The 21121-nt window shown below is 43.1% G+C and overlaps 1 protein-coding gene across 1 annotated transcript in view; it reads right to left on the bottom strand.

The window, feature by feature from the left end:
* LOXL2 (lysyl oxidase like 2) overlaps nt 1-21121 on the bottom strand; it is a 149896-nt gene that overhangs the window by 16001 nt on the left and 112774 nt on the right. The window contains exons 8-10 of the mRNA XM_072633917.1: nt 15159-15326; nt 10481-10643; nt 7004-7247 (exon numbers count right to left, since the gene is read on the bottom strand). Of these exons, the coding sequence (XP_072490018.1) occupies nt 7004-7247; nt 10481-10643; nt 15159-15326 (575 nt within the window). The remainder of the gene's footprint in view (nt 1-7003; nt 7248-10480; nt 10644-15158; nt 15327-21121) is intronic.

The following is a 21121-nucleotide window of genomic DNA, read 5'->3' on the forward strand; positions in this document are numbered from 1 at the left end:
CAAATGGAAGCAATTCAGTTTCCTGGCATGGCACTGGTAGACTGTCCATGTTTCACAAGCATTTAACAATGAGGTCAGCACAATGGCTCTGTAGGCTTTCATTTTGGTAGTCAGTCTAATACTTCTTCTCTCCCAAATTTTTCTTTGGAGCCTCCCAAACACTGAGCTAGCTCTGGCAAGAAGTACAATTATTATCAATGTTTACATACCTGAAAAGTACACTACCAAGGTAAGTGAATTTATCCACAGCATTCAAAACTTCTCCATTTGTTGTAACCGATGGTTCCATGTATGAATGGTGTGGTGGTGGCTGATGGAGCACCTGTGTTTTGTTGGTGTTAATTATTAGGCCAGAATTAGAACAAGCAGCAGAGAATTGATCCACACTTTGTTGCATCTCAGCTTCAGAGGCTTCATTGAGTGCACAATCATCTGCAAACAGAAAATCATGCACCAACACTCCCTCCACTTTGGTCTTGGTTTGTAGACTTTTCAAATTGAAGAACTTACCATCAGTACGGTAGTTGACCTTGATCATCCTCATTGAAAGCATTTGTCAGCATGGCTGAAAACATAGGCTATAATAACATATGGTTATTATAACAATGATTATTAGTACAGATCTGTGATTTCATTGGTACAGAAAGCTTCTTCCCCAGCCTTCAATCTCTATCTCCTTACATCAAGGAGATCAGCATCTGCTTTATAAGAGAGTCTTAGAGAGATGCCTGTGGTGCTTAGAGATGGAATAACGTCCAGGTCATTCAGCTAGTAAGTGTCTGGAGCTGGATTTCAATTCAGGTCTTCCCAACTCCAAGTCCAAAGTTCCATCCATTGTACTACCTAACTGCCTTTAAATATTTGAAGGGCTTATTTTGTGGGAGAGGAATCCAACTTGTTCTCATTGTCTTCGGAAGAGAGAACAAGGAATAATCAATGACTGGAAATTGCACAGAAGAAGAAGTTTTGGCTCAGTAAAGAAAACCTAACAATGCTGCTAGATGCAGAAGGAGCTGCCTCTTGGAGAAGTGAGTTTCTCGATTACTAGAGATGTTCAGGCAAAATCTGGGTTACTACTTGCTGGGGACATTGTAGGTACCAACCCTGTACTGCCTGAATAATCAATTCCATGTCCTTCAAGGTCCCTTCCAACTCAAAGTTTTCATGCATCTGGAGCTAGCATGACCCTGACTTTGCTGCCAAATGATGCTTTGTGAAATGTCCAACCATGGGTATCCATTGATATAACCTTACCCTCTAGGACAAGAGCAGCTAATCTGACTAAGGGCAGGAGCCCGAATTCACCAACAGCACTCATAACGAACCTCCATATACTTTGTCAACAATATGAATGAGTGATGACTGATTAAGCATTTATCAAGCACCTACCATATGCCAGGAACTATGCTAAGTGCTAGAATGCAAAAACAAACAGGCAAAACAGTCCTTGCCCTTAAAGAGTGCACATTTTAAGACTAAAAGGACCAGGTGAATGAATTGATGCAAAAAAAATTATTTTGAAATAAAATTTTATTTTTTTGCCTTAAAAATTAAAAAAAAATGCACTCTATCAATTAACACAACTTGGCCCTTCAATGTTTTCTTAAATACTGGTACTTCTAATGTTAATGGGAGAAGTCACCTCATAAAGGAGAGCAGAGGAGGGTGGTTTGGGCAATGATATGGATGCCTGCCTTTGGGTAAGAAAGTTCAACAATCAGGACCCAGGGTCTTTGGAGCAGAAGTCAAAGGGCCCACTGGCTTCATCATTGTGTTTTTATGGGGTTCAATATTATGATACCATTTAAACTTTTTCAAAGGATATTATACTATCTTTAATCTTTCTATCAATGCAACTTATGCAGACCATCATTTTCTTCATCCTTCACATGGATGTAAGGCTGCAGGTTGGCTGGCTTTGCTCTGGGTCCCAATCATTTCAAACCAAGTCCTTACATTTTAGTACTCCGACTCATCAAAGATCTGTAATTTGTTTGATGAAGACATTCTCACCTCTACCTCAGACAATAGCCCCTCCATGACTTAGCAGATGGTCTCTGAGAACTTATGTGGCCAACAAGCTATCTTCTAGAAAAATCTCCTATTTTCCCTAGAAAAGGGGATGGGACAACTGAGTGCTGCCTTAATTGGGACTGCCCTCTCTGTCCACCCCACTCAACAGCTGACCAAGATCCCCCCTCCCCTGCCACCAACCAGCCCCTTAGAAGCTTCAAATAAACTAGAGCATGTGGAAAAAGGAGGATGACAGCTTTGGGGTTAGAGATCAGAGGAAATTTTTCAATGACATCTCCATGGGTTTATTCTTAGAAGAGGGAGCGTTCCTTGTGGGAGTAAATATATGTCCCATATAGACTCCTACCATGTAATCTCTGGGTGTGCTTCCATATGGATGGCATAGATGATAATTATACTCTACTTACGTATGCAGGGGCAGATTCAGCATTAAGATGTCTCTGGGTTTGTCCTTGGCAATCCATTTTTAAAATGAATTATTCACTTATTTATTTTCATTTTTAAAAATGAAATCCATTAGGCACCAATGTCTTCATGGTGCTAATATCATTCACATGGGGAAACCTATATTTATTCATTCAACAATAATTTATTAAATATCTACTCTATGCCAAACACCATGTGGCAATGGGGGTACAAAGACCAAAATGAAATGGCTCCCACTCTTCAGCAGTCTACATTTTGACATCACGTGCCAGGCACTGTCCTAGATGTGGAGTTGAGAGAGATAACAATGAAGCTGTCCCTGCCCTCAGGAGTGGGGAAAGTGGGAAATAATAGCTACAAAGACAGATAAATTCAAATTACACAATTTCAGAGCAAGAAGGGAGCCAACAACTGGAGGGATGAGGGAGAGACTCACATCAGAGGTGGCATTTGAAGGAAAAGAGGGATTCTTGTAGGTAGAAGTGAGGAAGGAAACCCCCCAGCCACAGATCACCGCCTTGTCTTGGTAGAGGGGCTTGTAGCTCAATGAAACCAGGATCCACTGTCAGGGTCACCCAAGGCAGACAAGTCATAGTAGAGAGTTCTGCCAAAAGGCGATCCACTGGAAAAGGAAATGGCAAAGCAATCCAGTTCTTTGCCAAGAAAACCCCAGGAGTGGTACTAAAATGATAAAAGAGGTGACATCAGAAGGTGAGCCCCCCAGGTCAGATGACACTATTTGGAGAAGTGTGGAGGACCACTCCAAATAGCTCCAGATAGAATGAAGCAGCTGGGTCAAAGCTAAAAGGAAGCTCAGCTACAGATGCATATGGTGACAGAAAGCAAATCCAGTGCTCTAAACATCAATATTACATAAGAACTTAGAACATAAAATTTATGAATCAAAGTAAGATGGATATGGTCAAACAGGAAGTGGAAAGATAAACATTGACATCTTGGGTGTCATTAAACTTGAATGGATAGGAATGTATGTATTTAATTTAGGTGATCATTACAGACACTACTGTAGGCAAGAGACCCTCTTAGAAAAAATGGAGTAGCCTTCATAGTCAAGACATGGGTGAGAAAAGCATTACTGGTGTATAATCTCAAAAATGACAGAATGAGATCTGTTTGAATCCAAGGCAAATCATTCAACATCACAGCAATACAAATCTATGCTTCAAACACTGATGCTGAAGAAGCCAAAAGTGATCAGTTCTATGAAGACCTATTATATCTTCCGGAAATAACACCAAAAAGAAATGTTACATTCATCATAGGGGATTGGAATGATAAAGTAAGAAATCAAAAAATAATTGGAATGACAGGCGAGCTTGGCCTTGGAGTATGAAATGGGGCAGAGACTAATAGAGTTTTGTCATGATACTCCTCTCATCACAGCAAATGCTCTTTTTCAGCAACCCAGAAGGTGATTCTAAACATTACCAGATGGATCAATATTGAAATCAGATTGACTATATACTTTGCAGAAAAAATATGACGAAGCTCTATGTAGTCAGTTAAAAACAAGACCTAAGGTTGATTGCATTTCAGATCTTGAGCTTCTTATTACAAAATTCAGACTTAAATTGAAGAAAATAGGGAAAACCATCAGACCATATAGGTATGATCAAAACAACATCCCTTATGCATATGAAGTGTAAATGACAAACAGATTTAAGGAATCAGATCTGGTAGGCAGAATAGCTGAAGAACTAAGGACAGAGGTTCACAATATTGTACAGGAGGTAGCAACAAAAACATTCCCCCTATAAAAGGAAGATCAACAAAGAAAATTGGCTGTGTGATTAGCCAAATAGCTTAGGGAAGAAAGAAAGGAAAAAGGAACAGAGAAAGGGAAAGATATACCCAATGGAATGCAGAATTACAGAAAATAGCTGGGAGAGATAAGAAGGATTTCTCAAACGAGCAGTGCAATGAAATAGAAGAAAACAATAGAATGGGAAATACAAGAGATCTCTTCAAGAAAACTAGAGACATCAGGGGAATATTTCATGCAAAAAAAGGCATGATAAAAGACAAAAATACTTCTAGGGATTTAACAGAAGCAGAAAAGATTAAGAAGAGGTAGAAAGAATACACAGAAGAACTATACAAGAAAGATGTTAACATCACTGATAACCATGATGGTGTGGTAACTGATCTAGAATCAGACATCCTGGAGAATGAAGTCACGTTGAGCCTTAGGAAGCCTTGCTAACAATGAGGCTGGTGGAGGTGATGGAATTCCAGCTGAACTATATAAAAGCTGAAAAGCTGATACTGTTAAAGTGTTGCACTCAACACGCCAGCAAATTTGGAAAACTGAACTGTGGCCACTAGGTTGGAAGAGATCAATTTAAGTCCCAATCCTAAAGAAGGACAATGCCAAATGATGTTCCAATTATCAAATAACTCTGCTCGTCTCACACAGCAGCAAGTTTATGCTTAAGATTCTGCAAGTTAGACTTCAGCAATGTGGACTGAGAATTCCCAGAAGAGCAGACTGATTTTCAAAGATGCAGAGGAACTAGAGACTAAATTGCCAACATTTCCTGGATTATGAAGAAAGCAAGTGAGTTCCAGAAAAGCATCAACTTCTGCTTCACAGGCTACACTAAAGCCTTTGATTGATGGTATGCATCACCACAAATTGTGGCAAATCCTCAAGGAGATGGAAGCATCAGATCATCGTACTTGTTTCCTGAGGAATCTGCATGCAGGTCAAGAAGCAACAGTTAGAACTACACATGGAAAAACTGATTTTTTTTTTTTTTAAGATTGGAAAAGGAGCATGACAAGGCTGTAAATGGTCACTTTATTTATTTAACTCATATGCAGAGTACATCATGTGAAATGCTAGGCTGGAAGAATTAAAAACTGGAAGTAAGGTTGCCAGAAGAGATATCAACAACCTCAAATATGCAAATGATTCCTCTCTGATGGCAGCATGTGAAGAGGAATTAAGAAACTTCTTGATGAGGGTGAAAGAGGAGGGTGTAAAAGCTGGCTTGAAGTTAACATAAAAAAAAGATCTTGGCAAGTGGTCCCATCACTTCCTGGCAAATAGAAGGAGAAGAAATGGAAGCAGTGTCATATTTTATATTCTTGGGCTCAAAGATCACTGCAGATGGTGACTGCAGACATGAAATTAAAAGACACTCCTTGAAAGGAGAGCTATGGCATTTTAAAAAGCAGAGACATCACCTTGCCGACAGAGTCAAAGCTATTGTTTTTTCAGCAGCTGTGAGAGTGGGACTATAAGGAAGACTGAGTACCACAAATTCAATGCTTTCAAATTATGGTGCTAGAGAAGAGAGTCCCTTGGACAGCAAGGAGATCAAATCTGTCAATACTTAAGTAATTAAATAATTAATTCAGGCTCTTCATTGGCAAGTCAAATACTGAAGCTGAAGCTTAAATACTTTGACCACATGATGAGAAGACAGGACTCATTGGAAAAGACCCTGATGTTGGGAAAGATTGGGAAGGGGACAACAGAGGATGAGATGGATAGAGTGTCATGGAAACAAATGAACATGAAGTTGGACAGATTTCAAGACATAGTAGAAGATAGAAGGGACTGGTGCACTGTGGTCCATGGGGTCATGAAGATTGGACACAACTGAATGACTGAAACACAACAAGAAGAAAAAGAGGAGAGATAGATCTGCCCCACATTAGGACTCAAACCCAGACTGCCAGATCTGAAGCCCAGTGTTCTTCCCACATAACCTAGCACTGTCCCTATCCCTGTGCCAATCAGGCAGAGACATCTGACACCTTCTCTGCAATGCAGAATCTTGGAGAGCTGTTTTGAGAATTGAGAGCTTAAGGGACTTGCCCAGGGTCACCCAGTCAGTGTGAGTCTGGGGTAGGACCTGAACTCAAGTCTGTCTAGTTACACTTACTAGTGGAGTGACCTTGGGCACAGCCTCTGTCTACCTGTTTCTGCAACTGCAAAATGGGGATAACAATAGCACCTCCCTCCCAGGATTGTTGTGAGGATCAAATGAGAAAATATGTGTACAAAACACTTAGCAGTGCCTGGTGTTCAGTGAGTGTGATATCAGTTGTTAGCTGTCCTCGTCATCATTGCTGTTCTTACTGCTATTATCCATCACTATTTTATCACTATCACTATCATTATAATAATAATTATCAGTAATTTTATCACGATTATATATCACACTGCTATAACTATTATATCATGATCATAACTATTTTATCATTATTACATATTATCCTTGTTTTTGTAATAATAATTATAACTTATTTCATCATTACATATTACAACAATAATTGTAACTATTATATCATCATTATATGTAATAATAATCATTATGATTACAGCTGTTACATATCATTATTGTTGTTGTTTCTGCTGTTATTACACCACGTCCAGAAGGAAGGAGAGGACAAATGTGTTAGGTCGGATGCTCATGAAGCCCCTGGAAGGAAGCCTTGGTGACCCCTACCCAGAGGGATGGGCAGGGGTGGGACGGAGTGAAGGGGGTCTGGTGGGGTAGTAGACACTTGCCTGTGGCAGTCATGCCAGATCCATGCATGGCGGCCGTTCTTAGGACGGAAATCCGACTGGCCATTGTTGTGGATCTGGGAGGAGAACCGAAGTAGCCGGCGGTAGCCTGTGGTGGGTGAGGTCTGGGCAGCAGAAGATGCCAGGCAGTTCTCCTCCATGGCGCACTGCAGCATAAACATGGGCCGGTCCTCCAGGTATGTGGTCTGCTGGACGATCTCAGCATTGAGGACCAGGTCAGGGGCAGCTGCCATGAGCCAAAAAGGCAGAGAAGGTAACATGGCCCCAGGGTGAGAGGAGGAAAGGAAATGATGAAGCACAATTAAAACCAACCAAAAGAAATGTTTAATCTCCTTGAGTCACCCTTCATGACCTCCCACCATTTGGTGCTACCCTACCTTTCTTTTTTTTTTTCCTGCCACCCACCTTTTTTTTAGTTATTTCACTCCATGAAGACTATGCTTCAACCAAAGTGGATTATTCTCTGTCCCTCAAACAACTCAGCTTTGTTTTTCTATATTATTCCTTGTATCTAGAATCTAGGTTGACATTTTTGCCATTCTCTGAATTTTAACCACTTGATGATTTTATGGATACACTTGAATTCACAAAATCATCTATGCTTCAGGCTGAGAAGAGCAAGATTGACCCCTCCCCCATGTTCTATTTGGAGGAGATGATAGTAGAGAGGAGGGCTGGGGCAAGGCAGAGTAGAGCCTCGAACTCTTTGAGAGCAGGGACTGCCTCCATTTTCCATTTCTATTAGAAGAACTTAGCACACAAAAAGTGCCACCAAGTGCCTTTCCATTCCATTCCATCCCATTCCATCTCTACACACTGGTCATTCTTCTCTGGATGCTCTCCTCATTGTTGGTGTGGTTTCATAAAAGTGGCACCACAAACTGACCAGCATTTTCCAGGTGTTATCAGGGACTTCCTTCTTCCCTCCCTTCCTTCTTTCCTTCCTTCCTTCCTTCCTTCCTCCCTTCCTTCTTTCCTTTTTTCCTTCCTTCTCTCTCCATCTGTCATTAATTAGTTTATAATTTTTTACAACCATCTATTAATGAGATGAGGAGGAGAAAAAGGAATGGAATTTCTATCTAGTCCATTTAAAATGTCACTCTCTCAGGAAGCCTCCCTTGATTCCAAATATCAGTAACTTTCATTCTCTTCAATTATCAAATCTACCTTTCTTGCCTCAATCTCTCTGCTAACCTCCAATCTCATGACATCAACAGCCTTTCAGATATCTTGAATTGAATGTTCAGTAGGCAGCTTAAACTATGCCCAAAACACATCTCATTAGCTTTCCCCCAAACCCTCCCCCCTCTCCTACCTTCTCTATTACTGGAGAAGGTACTGCCATCCTCCCCATGCCTCAGGCTCCCAACTTGAGTCATTCTGGGTTCCTCCCTCTTTTTCACCCCCTCCTGCATATCTAGACCATTGCCAAGACCTGTGGATTTCACCTCTGCAACATCTCTCCAATACGCCTCCCTTCTCTCCTCTGCCCCCACCCTAGTGCAGACCGTCATCACGTCACATCTGGACTATTGCAATAGCTCTTGGTGGGCCTGCCTACCTCCAGGCTCTCCCCATTCCAGTCCATCCCCCATTCAGTCACTGCAGTGATTTTCCTAAAACACAGGTCTGACCACATCACACTCCTTCTCAATAAACTCCAGTGGCTCTCTATTGCGTTCTAATACAAAATGCTCTGCTTTGCACACAAAATCTCTATAACCTGCCTTCTCCTATCTTCTGTCTTCTTACACCTTATTCTCTGGCACATACTTTTTGCTCCAGTGACATGGGCCTCCTGGCTGTCCCACAAACAGATCCTCTCTCAGATCCAGGCATTCTCTCTGGCTGTCCCGAATGCCTGGAGCACTCTCCCTCCTCTACTCCAACTACCAACCTCCCTGGCTTCCTGTAAGTCCCAACGAAAATCCCACCATCTACAGGAAGCCTTCCCCACCCCCTCTTCATTCCAGGGTCTTCCCTCTGCTAATTATCTCTGACCCATCCCATACATATTTGTTTGCATGTTGTCTCCCCCAATAGATTGGAAGCTCCTTGAGGAAAGGACCTGTCTTTGTCTCTCTTGGTTTCTGGAGCACTTAGTACTGTGCCTGGCACAGAAAAGGAGGAAGAGTTAAAGATGCCCACTGAGTGGTTAACTGTTAGACTGGCAGCTTCAGAGGCCTCAGTGCCGACAAGTGGAGAAAGCATTGGACCCGGAAGCAGAAAAGGTCTAGATGTAGAGGGACCTTGGGCAAGAAAGGTCACTGTTCTGAACCTCAGTCTCCTCATCTATAAAATGGGGGATAATAATATCTGCGGACCTGCCTGCCTCAGAACTATGAGGCTCCCAAAGAGCTCTGCAAACTTTAGAAGGCTCCACAAACACCAGCTATTGTTGGGGTGTCAAGGGCAGGCCCCTTGTCTTATCTGAATTTCACATACCCCCTGAGTACCTGGCAGAGAGATGGGCTAGGGGACCATGTTGGCACACAGCAGGCTCTGTTTAGCTAGCTATCTGTCTGTCTATCATCTGTCAGGGCTGTCAACAGGTTCAAATAATGTCTGTGACAAAATAACACAATATAAAGTGCCCTGACAAGTGACAGTAAGAGTGATAATGGTGATGATGATGATGGTGGTGATGGTGATAAAGAGGAAGAGGATGCTATGGGGTGGGGATCTGCTCTCAGGAGTTAGTCTATTCACCTGGCAATGCCTTAATGCCTTAATGACCTTGGAGGTGGTGGAGGAGTGTTTTCTCTTTCTTATCCTGAAATTCTTTGTTTTTTTTTTTTTTTTTACTAGAGTTGGATTTTCAACTTGTTCTCTCTCTCTCTCTCTCTCTCTCTCTCTCTCTCTTTCTCTCTGTCTCTGTCTCTCTGTCTCTCTTTCTCTGTCTCTTTCTCCTCTCTCTTTTTCCATCTCTCTGTCTCTGTCTGTCTGTCTGTCTCTCTCCCTTCCTCCCTCTCTCTCTCTCTCTTTCTCCCAGTTGGGTATGGAGATCATGGGATTACAGAATTTTCAAACAAGAGGCTCCTCAGAGCTAATCTCATCCAACCTTCTCATTTTTTATGAAAGAAGAAACTGAGTCCCAGAGAGGAGTATGTGACCAGCAGTTAAGCTGGTAGTAAGTGGGAGAGTCGGGATTTGAACCTGGGTCCCTAATTCCAATCTCACGCTCTTCCCATTGTGTCCTGCTACCTCTCATACTTTCCCTCATTGCATGGTCATTGAATTCAATCCAACAAGCTTTTCTTTATTAAGTTTTTATTATGTGTGTCAGGCACTGTACCAGACACTAGGAATACAAAACTAAAAGGAGGCAGTTTCTGTCCTGCAGTGACCTATACTCGACTAAGATAAAGAACAAATACCCAGTAAGAGCCCCCTGAGAATCTAGGTTTTGCTTCTGCTCCCCTGCAGGATAGGAAAGAACGGGCACTAAGAACCACTCACTTTCTGAGCAGGCGACACCGGCAGCGTGATGCCTGCCTTGGGGGCAAGCCACGTTCTCTCCATGGTGGCGGCAGTGTGACAGTGCCATCTCTGTTCCAGAGCACTTGACCCCGCTCATGACCACGGTGTTGGCGTTGATATCCCCTTGCCAGTACCAGGTCTCCTAGGCCAAGGAAGAAAGGAAAACAATATACTGACCCACTCTTGCCCTGTGGGGTGACATGTCCTTATCAGGGGCCCTCTCACAGGAGCCTCTTGGCAGCCAAGTGATGGAGGGTAGAAAATGAGGCCAGTCCAACCCAACAAGTACTGACTCTGTGCCAGGCACCATGAGAGGCTGAGACTACAAAGACAAAAGTGAAATGCTGCTTGCCTTCAAGAAGTGTGTGGTACAGAGGAAGGAACCCTGGCTCAGGGGCCACAGGACCCAAGTTCAAATCCCACCTCTGATGGTTATTTACCCATGTGACCCTCACCAAGTCACCTAACTTCCCTGGACATCAGTTTCTTCCACTGTAAAATGTCCACAGGGCCAGGCAGGCCCTGTGTGACAAATCACTTACTCTCTCAGTACCCCCAGGAAACTCTCTAAGACTAAGTCTCAGAGAAGGTGCCAGTCTGCATTGGCAGAGGGAGTTTTCTCACTGAGAGTTTTCCATATGAATGATGTTACTGGTCTGAGCTCCCCCCACCAAAAAAAAAAAAAAAAAAGGAAAGAAAAAGGACAAATGAGGAGAGAAGCTAAAAGCTAAGGGCATGAGGGATGGCTTCCTGTAGGAGGCACCTCACCTGAACTTGGAAGGAGGCTAAGCCTTCTAGAAGTGAAGTGGAGCAGAGAGCTTATGCATATGAAGTGTAAATGACAAACAGATTTAAGGAATCAGATCTGGTAGGCAGAATAGCTGAAGAACTAAGGACAGAGGTTCACAATATTGTACAGGAGGTAGCAACAAAAACATTCCCCCTATAAAAGGAAGATCAACAAAGAAAATTGGCTGTGTGATTAGCCAAATAGCTTAGGGAAGAAAGAAAGGAAAAGGGAACAGAGAAAGGGAAAGATATACCCAATGGAATGCAGAATTACAGAAAATAGCTGGGAGAGATGTTGGGGGTGTAAGCTCAGTTCCATGTGGACAGTCTCGGGCGGGTAAAGGTGAGAGCTTCTAAACCTTAGAGTTCTCATGAGGCCCCCCAGGAAACAGCAGGGAATTGAGGAGTGAGATCTCGTGTATTTCCGCCTCTTCCCGTGAGAAACGTGATGGGAGAGAGCATCCCCGCCCTCAAGACTGGCCCAGATCTGGGCACACCTATTGTTATCTAACAGGCATGGTATTCAGGTGCAAACTACGCGGCCGGAGAGCTTAAGTAGGGTCAGGGAAGCCTGAAGGCGCTCTTAGCGCTGAGGGGCCCTTACAGGACAGAAGGCCCCTTTTCCTCTCTTCGCTCTTCCCTCTCCCCTCTCTCCCCACTTCCACTTCTGCTTTCATTCTCTTACTGTAAGATTTTTGCCTCCTTGGGAGATTTCTCTCTCTCTCCTAAGGAAGAATTCACCCTGCACATGTAACCAAGACCCTGAATAAAGCCTAACCCTTGTTCGACTCTGGAAAGTCTCTTCTCTCATACGTTTATCCGGTTTGGCCAGCCGAAGACCTACAATAGGTAAGGTAAGACTCGGGTAGCCCTCAGGCCTCTAGGCCTGGCAGAGAGATAAGAAGGATTTCTCAAATGAGCAGTGCAATGAAATAGAAGAAAACAATAGAACGGGAAATACAAGAGATCTCTTCAAGAAAACTAGAGACATAAGGCAGAAAATAGATGGCCACATTTGGGGAAGACAGGTAAGCCAGTGTGGTCGGAGTGGGGAATTCAATGAAGATGATAAGCTGTAGCAATGAGCCCAAAAGGTGGACTGGAAGCGGCTGGGAAGTCTTCTAAATGCCAAAGTGAAGAGACTGTGTACTACGGCAAAGACTTTAGGGAAACAGTCAAGGCTTTACAGCAGGTGAGTATGAGATCAGGCCCCAGGGGAGGGACAGTGACTTGCTCTAGGGCAGGCATCCAGTGAAAGGCAGAGCTAGAATACGAACCTAGAACATTTGGTCCCCAGTTCTGAGTCTTTTCCAATATTGCACGTGCAAATACCACTAAGATTATCATCATCATCTTTAATAATAATAATAGCTAATTTTTATATGGTACCTACTTTGTGCCAGATTCTGTGCCAAGCCCCTCACAATTATCATCTCATTTGATCGTTGAAATATCCCCAAAAGGTAGGTCTTAATTATTTTCCCAATTTTACAGATGAGGAAACTGAGGTAAACAGTGGTTAAATGACTTGCCCAGGATCACACAATTAGTCAATGTCTAAGGCTGGATTTGAACTCAGGTGTTTCTGACCCCAGGCCTGGCACTCTGTCTACTTCACCATGTAGCTTCCCCAGGCACTACAAGTGGCAGTCAATGACAATGCCAATTCACCTTAATTCAATCCAATGAATATTTATTATGCATGCACGATAGGCAAGCTGTGTGATGGGTAGCATTGCATGGTGGTAAGAGAAACTGGCTAGAGTCAGAATGACCTGGGTGCGAGTTCCACCACTGACACATTCTGGCTACATCACCCTGGACAGGTCACTTAACTTCCCAGTGCCAGGAAACTCTCAAATGATCTCAATTGGTGAGAAAGTGATGATCTGCACTGGGGGAGGATGACTCCTTACCTGTGAGTTCTCCATAGCAATAATGCCAGAGGTTCAGTTCCTGTCCCCTATCTCCTATCCCTTGTCATAGGGTCACCCATCTAGAGTTGGAAAGAACCTCAGAAGTCATTTAGCCCAACTCCTTTCTTTTATAAATGAAGACACTGAGTCTCTGGGATGGTGAGTTGTCTGAAGTCACACAAGTAGCAAAAATCAGCTTGTGATTCATGGCCATGCATGATGTCTGATTTTCCCTTGAGGCTGGGGCTGAGCATTGACCGGAAGACCAGAGCTGACTCTCCCCTGGAGCACTGACCTCCCATGGGAGGGAGTGCATTCTCATCAACAGGAAATATTTCTTCTACTTTACAGAGTGGGGGAAACTACAGGAGGAGAAGTGGGAGTTGGTGAGACAAGAACAGATGGCTTTGCCATCCCCATTCAAGGAAACTGTCTATTTTGAATGTATCATGTAGATACACTTTTTTTAATGTTCTTTCCCCCGTTAGAATGGGAACTTCTTGATAACAGGGTTTGTTTTTATCTTGTTTCCCCAGCACTTAGCACAGAGCTTGGCACACAGATGGTGCTTAATAAATGCTTGCTGATTAAAGGCATGGAGCTCCCATTTGCTTGTCACTATGAGGTTTACATAAGGGGAGCTGGGTGGTGGTGCAGTGGATACAGCGTCAGACCTGGAGTCAGGGAAATCCATTTTCCTGAGTTCAAATCTTACCTAAGACACAAGTTGTGTGAACCTGGGAAAGTCACTCAACCCTGTTTGCCTCAGTTTCCTCATCTGTAAAATGAGCTGGAGAAGGAAATGGCAGACCACTGCAGCATCTTTGCCAAGAAAACCCTAAATGGGGTCACAGAGTCAGACACAACTGAAAACAACTGAACAGTGATAATAAGGTTCACTAAGTGATCTGTCCTCATATGACCCTATCGTGTAACCAGGGCCACTATCCTTATTCCCATTTTATAGGTTCAGAGAGGCTTGCCAAGATTCCCTGCAGGGCACTCCCTCTGAGTGAGCATCAGGTCTCTGGGTCTGCTGATTCCTAGGCCAGCGATCTTTCCCCTGCTACACTCTGTATCTAGCATCATGAAGGCTGGAGTTCGATGGGGCCCTGCCAGCTTTATGGCTCCTCACTGGCCATCCCAGCCACCATGCCTTTGTAAGCAAGATCATCATGGTTCAGGTGACCTTGGCCTCCTGGGATGAGGTACACCGTGCTTGATAAGGACTGGGCTGACATGTCTGGCTGTTTTTCTGTTGCCCTGGGAGACAGCAGCTCCTGCTCTCCCCCGCATCCCTTCTGCCCAACCAGCTGTAAATAGCATTAACCGAGATGCCACGTTGCATCTGGAACAGCTGTTGCAAGCAGCCTGAGAGCTGGCTGGCCTCATTACTGCACCCCTGCAGCAGGGGAATAGGGAGCTAGAGATGTGGGAGGGCCAGGACTTTGTGGCCAGAAGACACTCCAGCTGTTCCTCACCCTCCGCTCAGCACCCAACCTTGTCCCCCAGCTTAGCCTTAGCAAAATCACCAAACCCAGAGCCCCTCCTCCCTCAGCATCTCCCTTGGGTCTCTATTTACTCCATTTCCAGGAAAAGCCTATGCAGGGAAGGCATCTGGGAATCCAGAGCTGGGAAAAGTTCATCATACTGGGATGTCCTCAACAGTTTCTTGTTTGACAAAGGAGTTTGGGATCACAGTTACAGGACTAGACATTCAGAGGTGGAAGGGACCTCAGAGGTTAATTTACAGATGAAGAAACAGGCCCAGAAAGGATTTGCCCAAGGTCCTATAGGTAGTAAGGACAAAGCCAGGATTCAAACCCATGTCCATTGACCCTAAACTTATCTCTCAAGGAAAAGAGCTGGACCTTGCAGCAGACTCAGAAGAGTTGGGCAGGATTTAGACAGGTGGAGAGGTAGGGGACTCCTGGAAAAGGATTGCTTCCTACCTGGAAGGCATTACTGGCAAACCCGAGGCCCAGCTGTCGGCACACCACCATGGCCTCCACGACGCCCCAGTTCTCCCCGCATACAGTCCCCCACTTCAGTGTCCCATTTCGCTCCATCAGCACCTCGACACGGCCCTCGTAAGGGTTTCGGCCCCCGCTCAGGCGCAGCTGTGGAGAAAAGTAAGGTGGTCACTGGAGAAGGGGGTGGGAGAGATGGGCCCGGAGGGCAAGGATGGGAGCAGCAAGGGATGTCTCTCAAGAGACTCATTCTGGTCCTTCCACTCTCCTCCCCAGGCTTTCCTAGGAGCCAATCCAAATACTTTGGCATAGTGTAAACCTGTCATGTCCCTAACGATGAGACCAGGGTTGGGGAGGGGAATGGCAGCGACATATGGACAGTGCAGGGGAAGGACTGTCTACTAGGGCACTACCTCTTCCTCCCACACTGGAGCACTTCACAAACATCTCATTTGATCCTCACAACAACCTTGGGAACTGTGTGCTATTATCATTCCCATTTTATAGATGACCAAACTGAGGCTGAGTTTATTTATCCAGGACAGAATTGAACAAGGAAGGGTTTTGTTTGGTTGGTTGTTTTTCTCTGGTCTGGAACTGGGATCTCTCATCCATTTAGGGACTCCTAATGAAGAAACTGGTCACACACATGACTAGTCTGTGTCAGAGGCAGACATGAAACTAGACCTTCCTGATTCCAAGCCTACCCCCTCTCTACTACTACACACTGCTGGTCATCCCACTTTACAGGTAAGGAAACTGAGACTGAGAGAGAGGAGAGGATGCATATGGTATGGAGGAAGGAAGCCTGGGAAGAGCTCTCCGCCTCTCCTTCCCATATAACCCAGAACGTCCTTCCTGCCTTGCATCTGAAATTGATGCCTTTGGGATGAGGCATCTCATGTTTTCAGCACATCCTAGTAGAGATGCTGATATTCAATTCAACAGCCATGGACAAGCACCTAATATGTGTCAGGCACAGGGGACAAGAAGGCATGAAATAGACCCCAAGGAGCTTATAGTCTAATAGAAGAAATAACATGAAAATATGTACAGACAAACCATAGACAGGATAAATGGGAAATGGCCAACCGAAAAAAGGCACTAGCACTAAGGGGAATTAGAAAAGGCTTCCTACTGAAGGAGGGATTTTAGCTGGGACTTGAAGGAAGCCAACAGGCAGAGATGAGGAAGGAGAGCATTATAGGCATAGGGTATTGAGTATCGTTTGACCATTGGGCATTGGTGTGCAGATTTAACTGAATTTCTTCAGCAGTTCAAGAATCCATGACCTTTCCCATCCATTCCCTTCTCTCTACTCACAGGTAGCCCACCATCTTATTTGCTCCTTGACTCCTCCCTCTTTCATCATCCATATCCAAGCTTTTGCCAAGGTCTGTAGATTCCACCTCTGCAGCATCTCTCCACCCTGTGACATTTGCCTGCACCCTGGTCCATGCACTCACCTCCTGTCTGCAGTACTGAAATAGCTACTGGGGTGGGAGGTGGGGGGGTCTGCCTGCCTCAAGGCTCTCCCCACTCTAGCTTACCCTCCTTTCAGCACTAAAGTGATTTTCTAAAAGTGCAGCTCTCTCTCTCTCTCTCTCTCTCTCTCTCTCTCTCTCTCTCTCTCTCTCTCTCTCTCTCTCTCTTACTCACACACACACACACACACACACACACACACACACACACACACTAAACTCAACAAACTCCAGTGGATCCCTATCATTTCCAGGATCAAATACAAAATCCTATTTGGCTTCCAAAGCTCTTCAGAATTTAGCCCCCTCCTTTTGTTACAATTTTCTTATGCCTCATACCCCTACCCTCATACTTCCACATACTCTTTGATCCAGTCACATTGGTTTTTTGGCTGTTCTTCAAACAAGACACTCTTGGTTCCAGGCATTTTCCCTGGCTGCCCCCTATGCCTGGATGACTCTCTCTCCTCATCTCTGCCTCCTGGCTTCCCAGGCTATCTCAGATTAAGTCTCACCTTCTCCAGGAAGCCTCTCCCAGTCCCTCAATTCTAGTGCCTTCACTGTTGATTATTTTCTATTTATCCCATATTGAGTTTGTCTGTACATAATCTGTTTGTATGTTGTTTCTCATTAGAGTGTGAGCTTCTTGAAAGCAGAGACTGTCTTTTGCTTTTCTTTGCATCCACAGCCCTTAGCACAGTGCCTGGCACCTAGTAGGTACTTAATAAATGCTTATTGACTGGCTAACTCTTGCCTGAACTGCTACAATAATCTTCTAAATGATCTCCCTGCTTCAAGTCAATTCATCAGTCATCTCTCCCATTCATCTTCCAAATAACTGTCAATACAAACTCTTATGTTTGGCATTTAAAACCCTGAACAAGCTGTCTCCAGCCTACTTTCCCAGCTTTAGTTCATATTACTTCACTTCATTCACTCTATGATTCAACCAAATCAGCCTTCTAGCAGGTCCTTACATGGGATTCTCCTCCTGTCTCCCTTCCTTTGCACTGGCCTATAATGCTCTTCCGCTTTATCTCCATCTCTTGGAATTCCTGGTTTCCTTTAAAACTAAGCTCATATACCATGTTCTACATTTTCCTGATTCCCCTTCCCCATCTAATTTACTTGGTATTTATTTTGTTGTTTTGAATTTTATTTTGTTGTTTATTTTGTCTATATGCTGTTTTGTTCACGTAGTAGGCATTTAATAAATGCTTGCTAATTGGTTTATTGATTTCATCAAGGGTTTCATGTGTAGACTGATACAGAGAATAACCTCCTTTTCCCCTCAGGAAGTAGTTTTCATAAGCAGCCTTGAATGAAATAATTCAACCCCTCATGGTCAACCTGGTAGGATGAGCTTTTGCACACCAAGGTAGCACTTAGGAGGTAGACATACTTGGAAGGCAAATTTTGCCACAACCTTTCCTTAGCAGACAGAACTGGAGAGCCTAGGATCACCCCTAAGCTGTGATGAGGCATGGAAGAAGAATTTTAGTGGAGGCGTAGTTTAAATCAAGGATCCCTTGAACTCTCCCTATTCCAGCTCAGTTGATCCCTATCCCAGATCAGAGACCCATGGTGACTATCCTAGGTCAGTGTTTTTCCCAACTCAGAGACTCTCCATCTCTAATCTTGTTAGCTTCTTTTATCTCAGATCTGTTTCCCAAATAAAGGTGTGAAACAAGAACAAAAAATATGCTGAAAAATACAGGGAAACTTGAGTTACATTCTGACCTCAGAAAAATTTAGTGGAGGTGTTCTTTCCATAAGAAACAGTTAATCATGAAAAGGGCACAAAAGGAGTTTTGTATAAAGGAAGACATTCATTGTCAAAGGGAGTGGAATGCCATTATGGAAGGACATCTTGATACTGAATGTGAATAGAAAAAAAATTTGTTTTGATGTAAACTGTTAAAATATGTTTAGCAAGAAACAGCCTTCAGATAGGATTTTGGACACTTGGAGAGAAAATTATCTGTGGGATAGATTGGAGGATTTCGATCTCTTTGTTAACAATGTGGAGGGATGCCTTGTTTGCGTGGGAACAGTTAAATGTTATAAGCAGGCAGAGACAGATCTTCTACTTATTAAAAACTTACGAAATGTAAATATGAAGAAACAGTCTCATGGGCACCAAAACAGAGACAACTGTGCAGAGCGCTCCAATGAGTTGCAAAGCATGATGACATATTAGCCACTCTGCAGAGAACTACTGTATTACTAGGAGTGTAAAACTAAGAAAACAAGTTATCCTAAAAGCATCTAAAGACTGAGGCATGATCTGAGAGAAGAAATCTAGGGAGTTTTGATTTAAGTAAAAGGTGTCCCTAAGAGTTGGGGGCTCTCATTTAAGCCACTGCACTTTAACTACTATGGTGAAAGAGCAGCAGGAGAATGATAAGAGGTGATTTTATTTATAAAGTAAATGGTGATGTTTAAGATCTAAAAGTGACATTATTGTGAGTGGCTGGTTGTGTAGGGTACAAAACATATATTGGATGGACACTCATGAGCTAGAGTTCAGTGAGCAAAGGGGAGTATATTCGCCCCTAACTAGTTACTGCCTCCTAGGACTCTGAGAGATTTTGAATGTAATCATGTGATGGTGGTATGTTATTGGGAACTTAGACCTGCTAGTGTGAGAGCAGGTTGGGGTAGTCAAGTCCAGAGAGAAGTGGAGCATAATCCACCTGAGTGAGTAGTGTTAGCCTCCAAGTCCTGCACAGTGTAGTATGGGGTGTTGACTATACCCCATGCTGACACATTATCTGGCATTTTATTGTGGGAGCATTGGAAAAAACCATAGACCACCCATTTATTGTCATTACATTGACTTCTAGGCATTAAAGAAGGATTTTAGTAGAGGGACATGTACTTAGGTTTTAAAAAATCAGTCAATGAAGATGCTGGGAGCATCACTGTATGGAAGCCTAGATGAATGGGACCTTTGATAAAGGGGAGAAGGATTTTGACTTGCATAGGAAAACGTGATTAGTAATTGGTAGAACCAAGTCTAGAACCAAGGTATTTTGAATCCTAGTTCAGGACTCTTGACTATGCTATGTTGACTATTATAGGCTGAAAGTTTGGGTTGATGTGCAAGGTACCTGGGCATTTGGTTGGGTAGGTTACCTGTACTCTTTGTTTTTTTAAACAGAATTTAGAATTTCCTATGAAGATTATGTAACCTTGAAGGGAGCAAGACTTCTCAATATACTTTTAAAAAACTGTAATACAAAACACCAAAGAGAAGGAAAAATATCTGTAAAACCACATCAGGAAAATAAAACCAACAGAGAAAATGAGCTAAGTAAAGTGTACACACAGTAAAAACACTATGGAGAAAAAGGAAAGAATTAATGTAGCAAAAAAATTGCACAGATGGAAAAAGAAGGCTTGTAAGCCACCCCAAGAGCCATCTTCAAAATCAACAAGTAAAAAATTTAAGGGAATTAAACAAGGATTAACACTGGTTAGAAAGTCACAAAAGCAAATAGAGTTGCTTGAAGAATTTTTTTTAATTACACAAGGGAATGAAGCTAAAATTAAAAGGTACTTAAAAGAGATCTGGAGGATAAAATAAAAAAGACGACTGCTATGAAATTTAAAATAGAAAACTTAAGGCAAAAGTATATGTAATGGAGAAATAAACATTAGAAGCATTCCCACTAAAACCAGGTATTAAACACAGATGTCACCTAAACAAAAACAGTCTTTAAAATGTTAGTAATAGCAGTTTTCTAGATATATGGTTCCATAGATTTAGAGATGGAAGAGACCTCAGAAGTCATCTATTTTCATACTTGCAGCAATTGTTCCAGTAAACAGGACTAACTCCTATTTTAAGCTTTCAGTATCAGGAGATCAGGTTTAAAAAAAAAACTGCTAAAAACATCTTAATTGATTTTGGAGGTTTAAAGATTAGTCATTTTAAGATGGCAGTGGAGAACTTCTGGGATTTGGGGTAATTCCAAGAACCTAGCCCCTTCTGAAAGTGAGTTTTGGGATGCCACCCTATATAATTTGTTTTAAGGGAAAATAAGAATTAAAATCTGTAATAGTTTCAGAAGTAAGCAGAACTTAGATCATTTTTCCCCTGAAGATTGATAGACCTATTTTTTTAGTGTAATGAAGGAAGGCAGCTAGTTTGAAATTAATCCCAGAGTAAAGAGGGAAAAATAGGGTATACAGTTTGCACTTTGTAAGCCACCTCTTGTTTACCTTTTCTTAACCATGATAAGGTTGTTTAAATCAAGGATCCCTTGAACTCTCCCTATTCCAGCTCAGTTGATCCCTATCCCAGATCAGAGACCCATGGTGACTATCCTAGGTCAGTGTTTTTCCCAACTCAGAGACTCTCCATCTCTAATCTTGTTAGCTTCTTTTATCTCAGATCTGTTTCCCAAATAAAGGTGTGAAACAAGAACAAAAAATATGCTGAAAAATACAGGGAAA

This window comes from Notamacropus eugenii, chromosome 1 (assembly GCF_028372415.1).
Source record: "Notamacropus eugenii isolate mMacEug1 chromosome 1, mMacEug1.pri_v2, whole genome shotgun sequence".
Lineage (NCBI taxonomy): Eukaryota > Metazoa > Chordata > Mammalia > Diprotodontia > Macropodidae > Notamacropus > Notamacropus eugenii.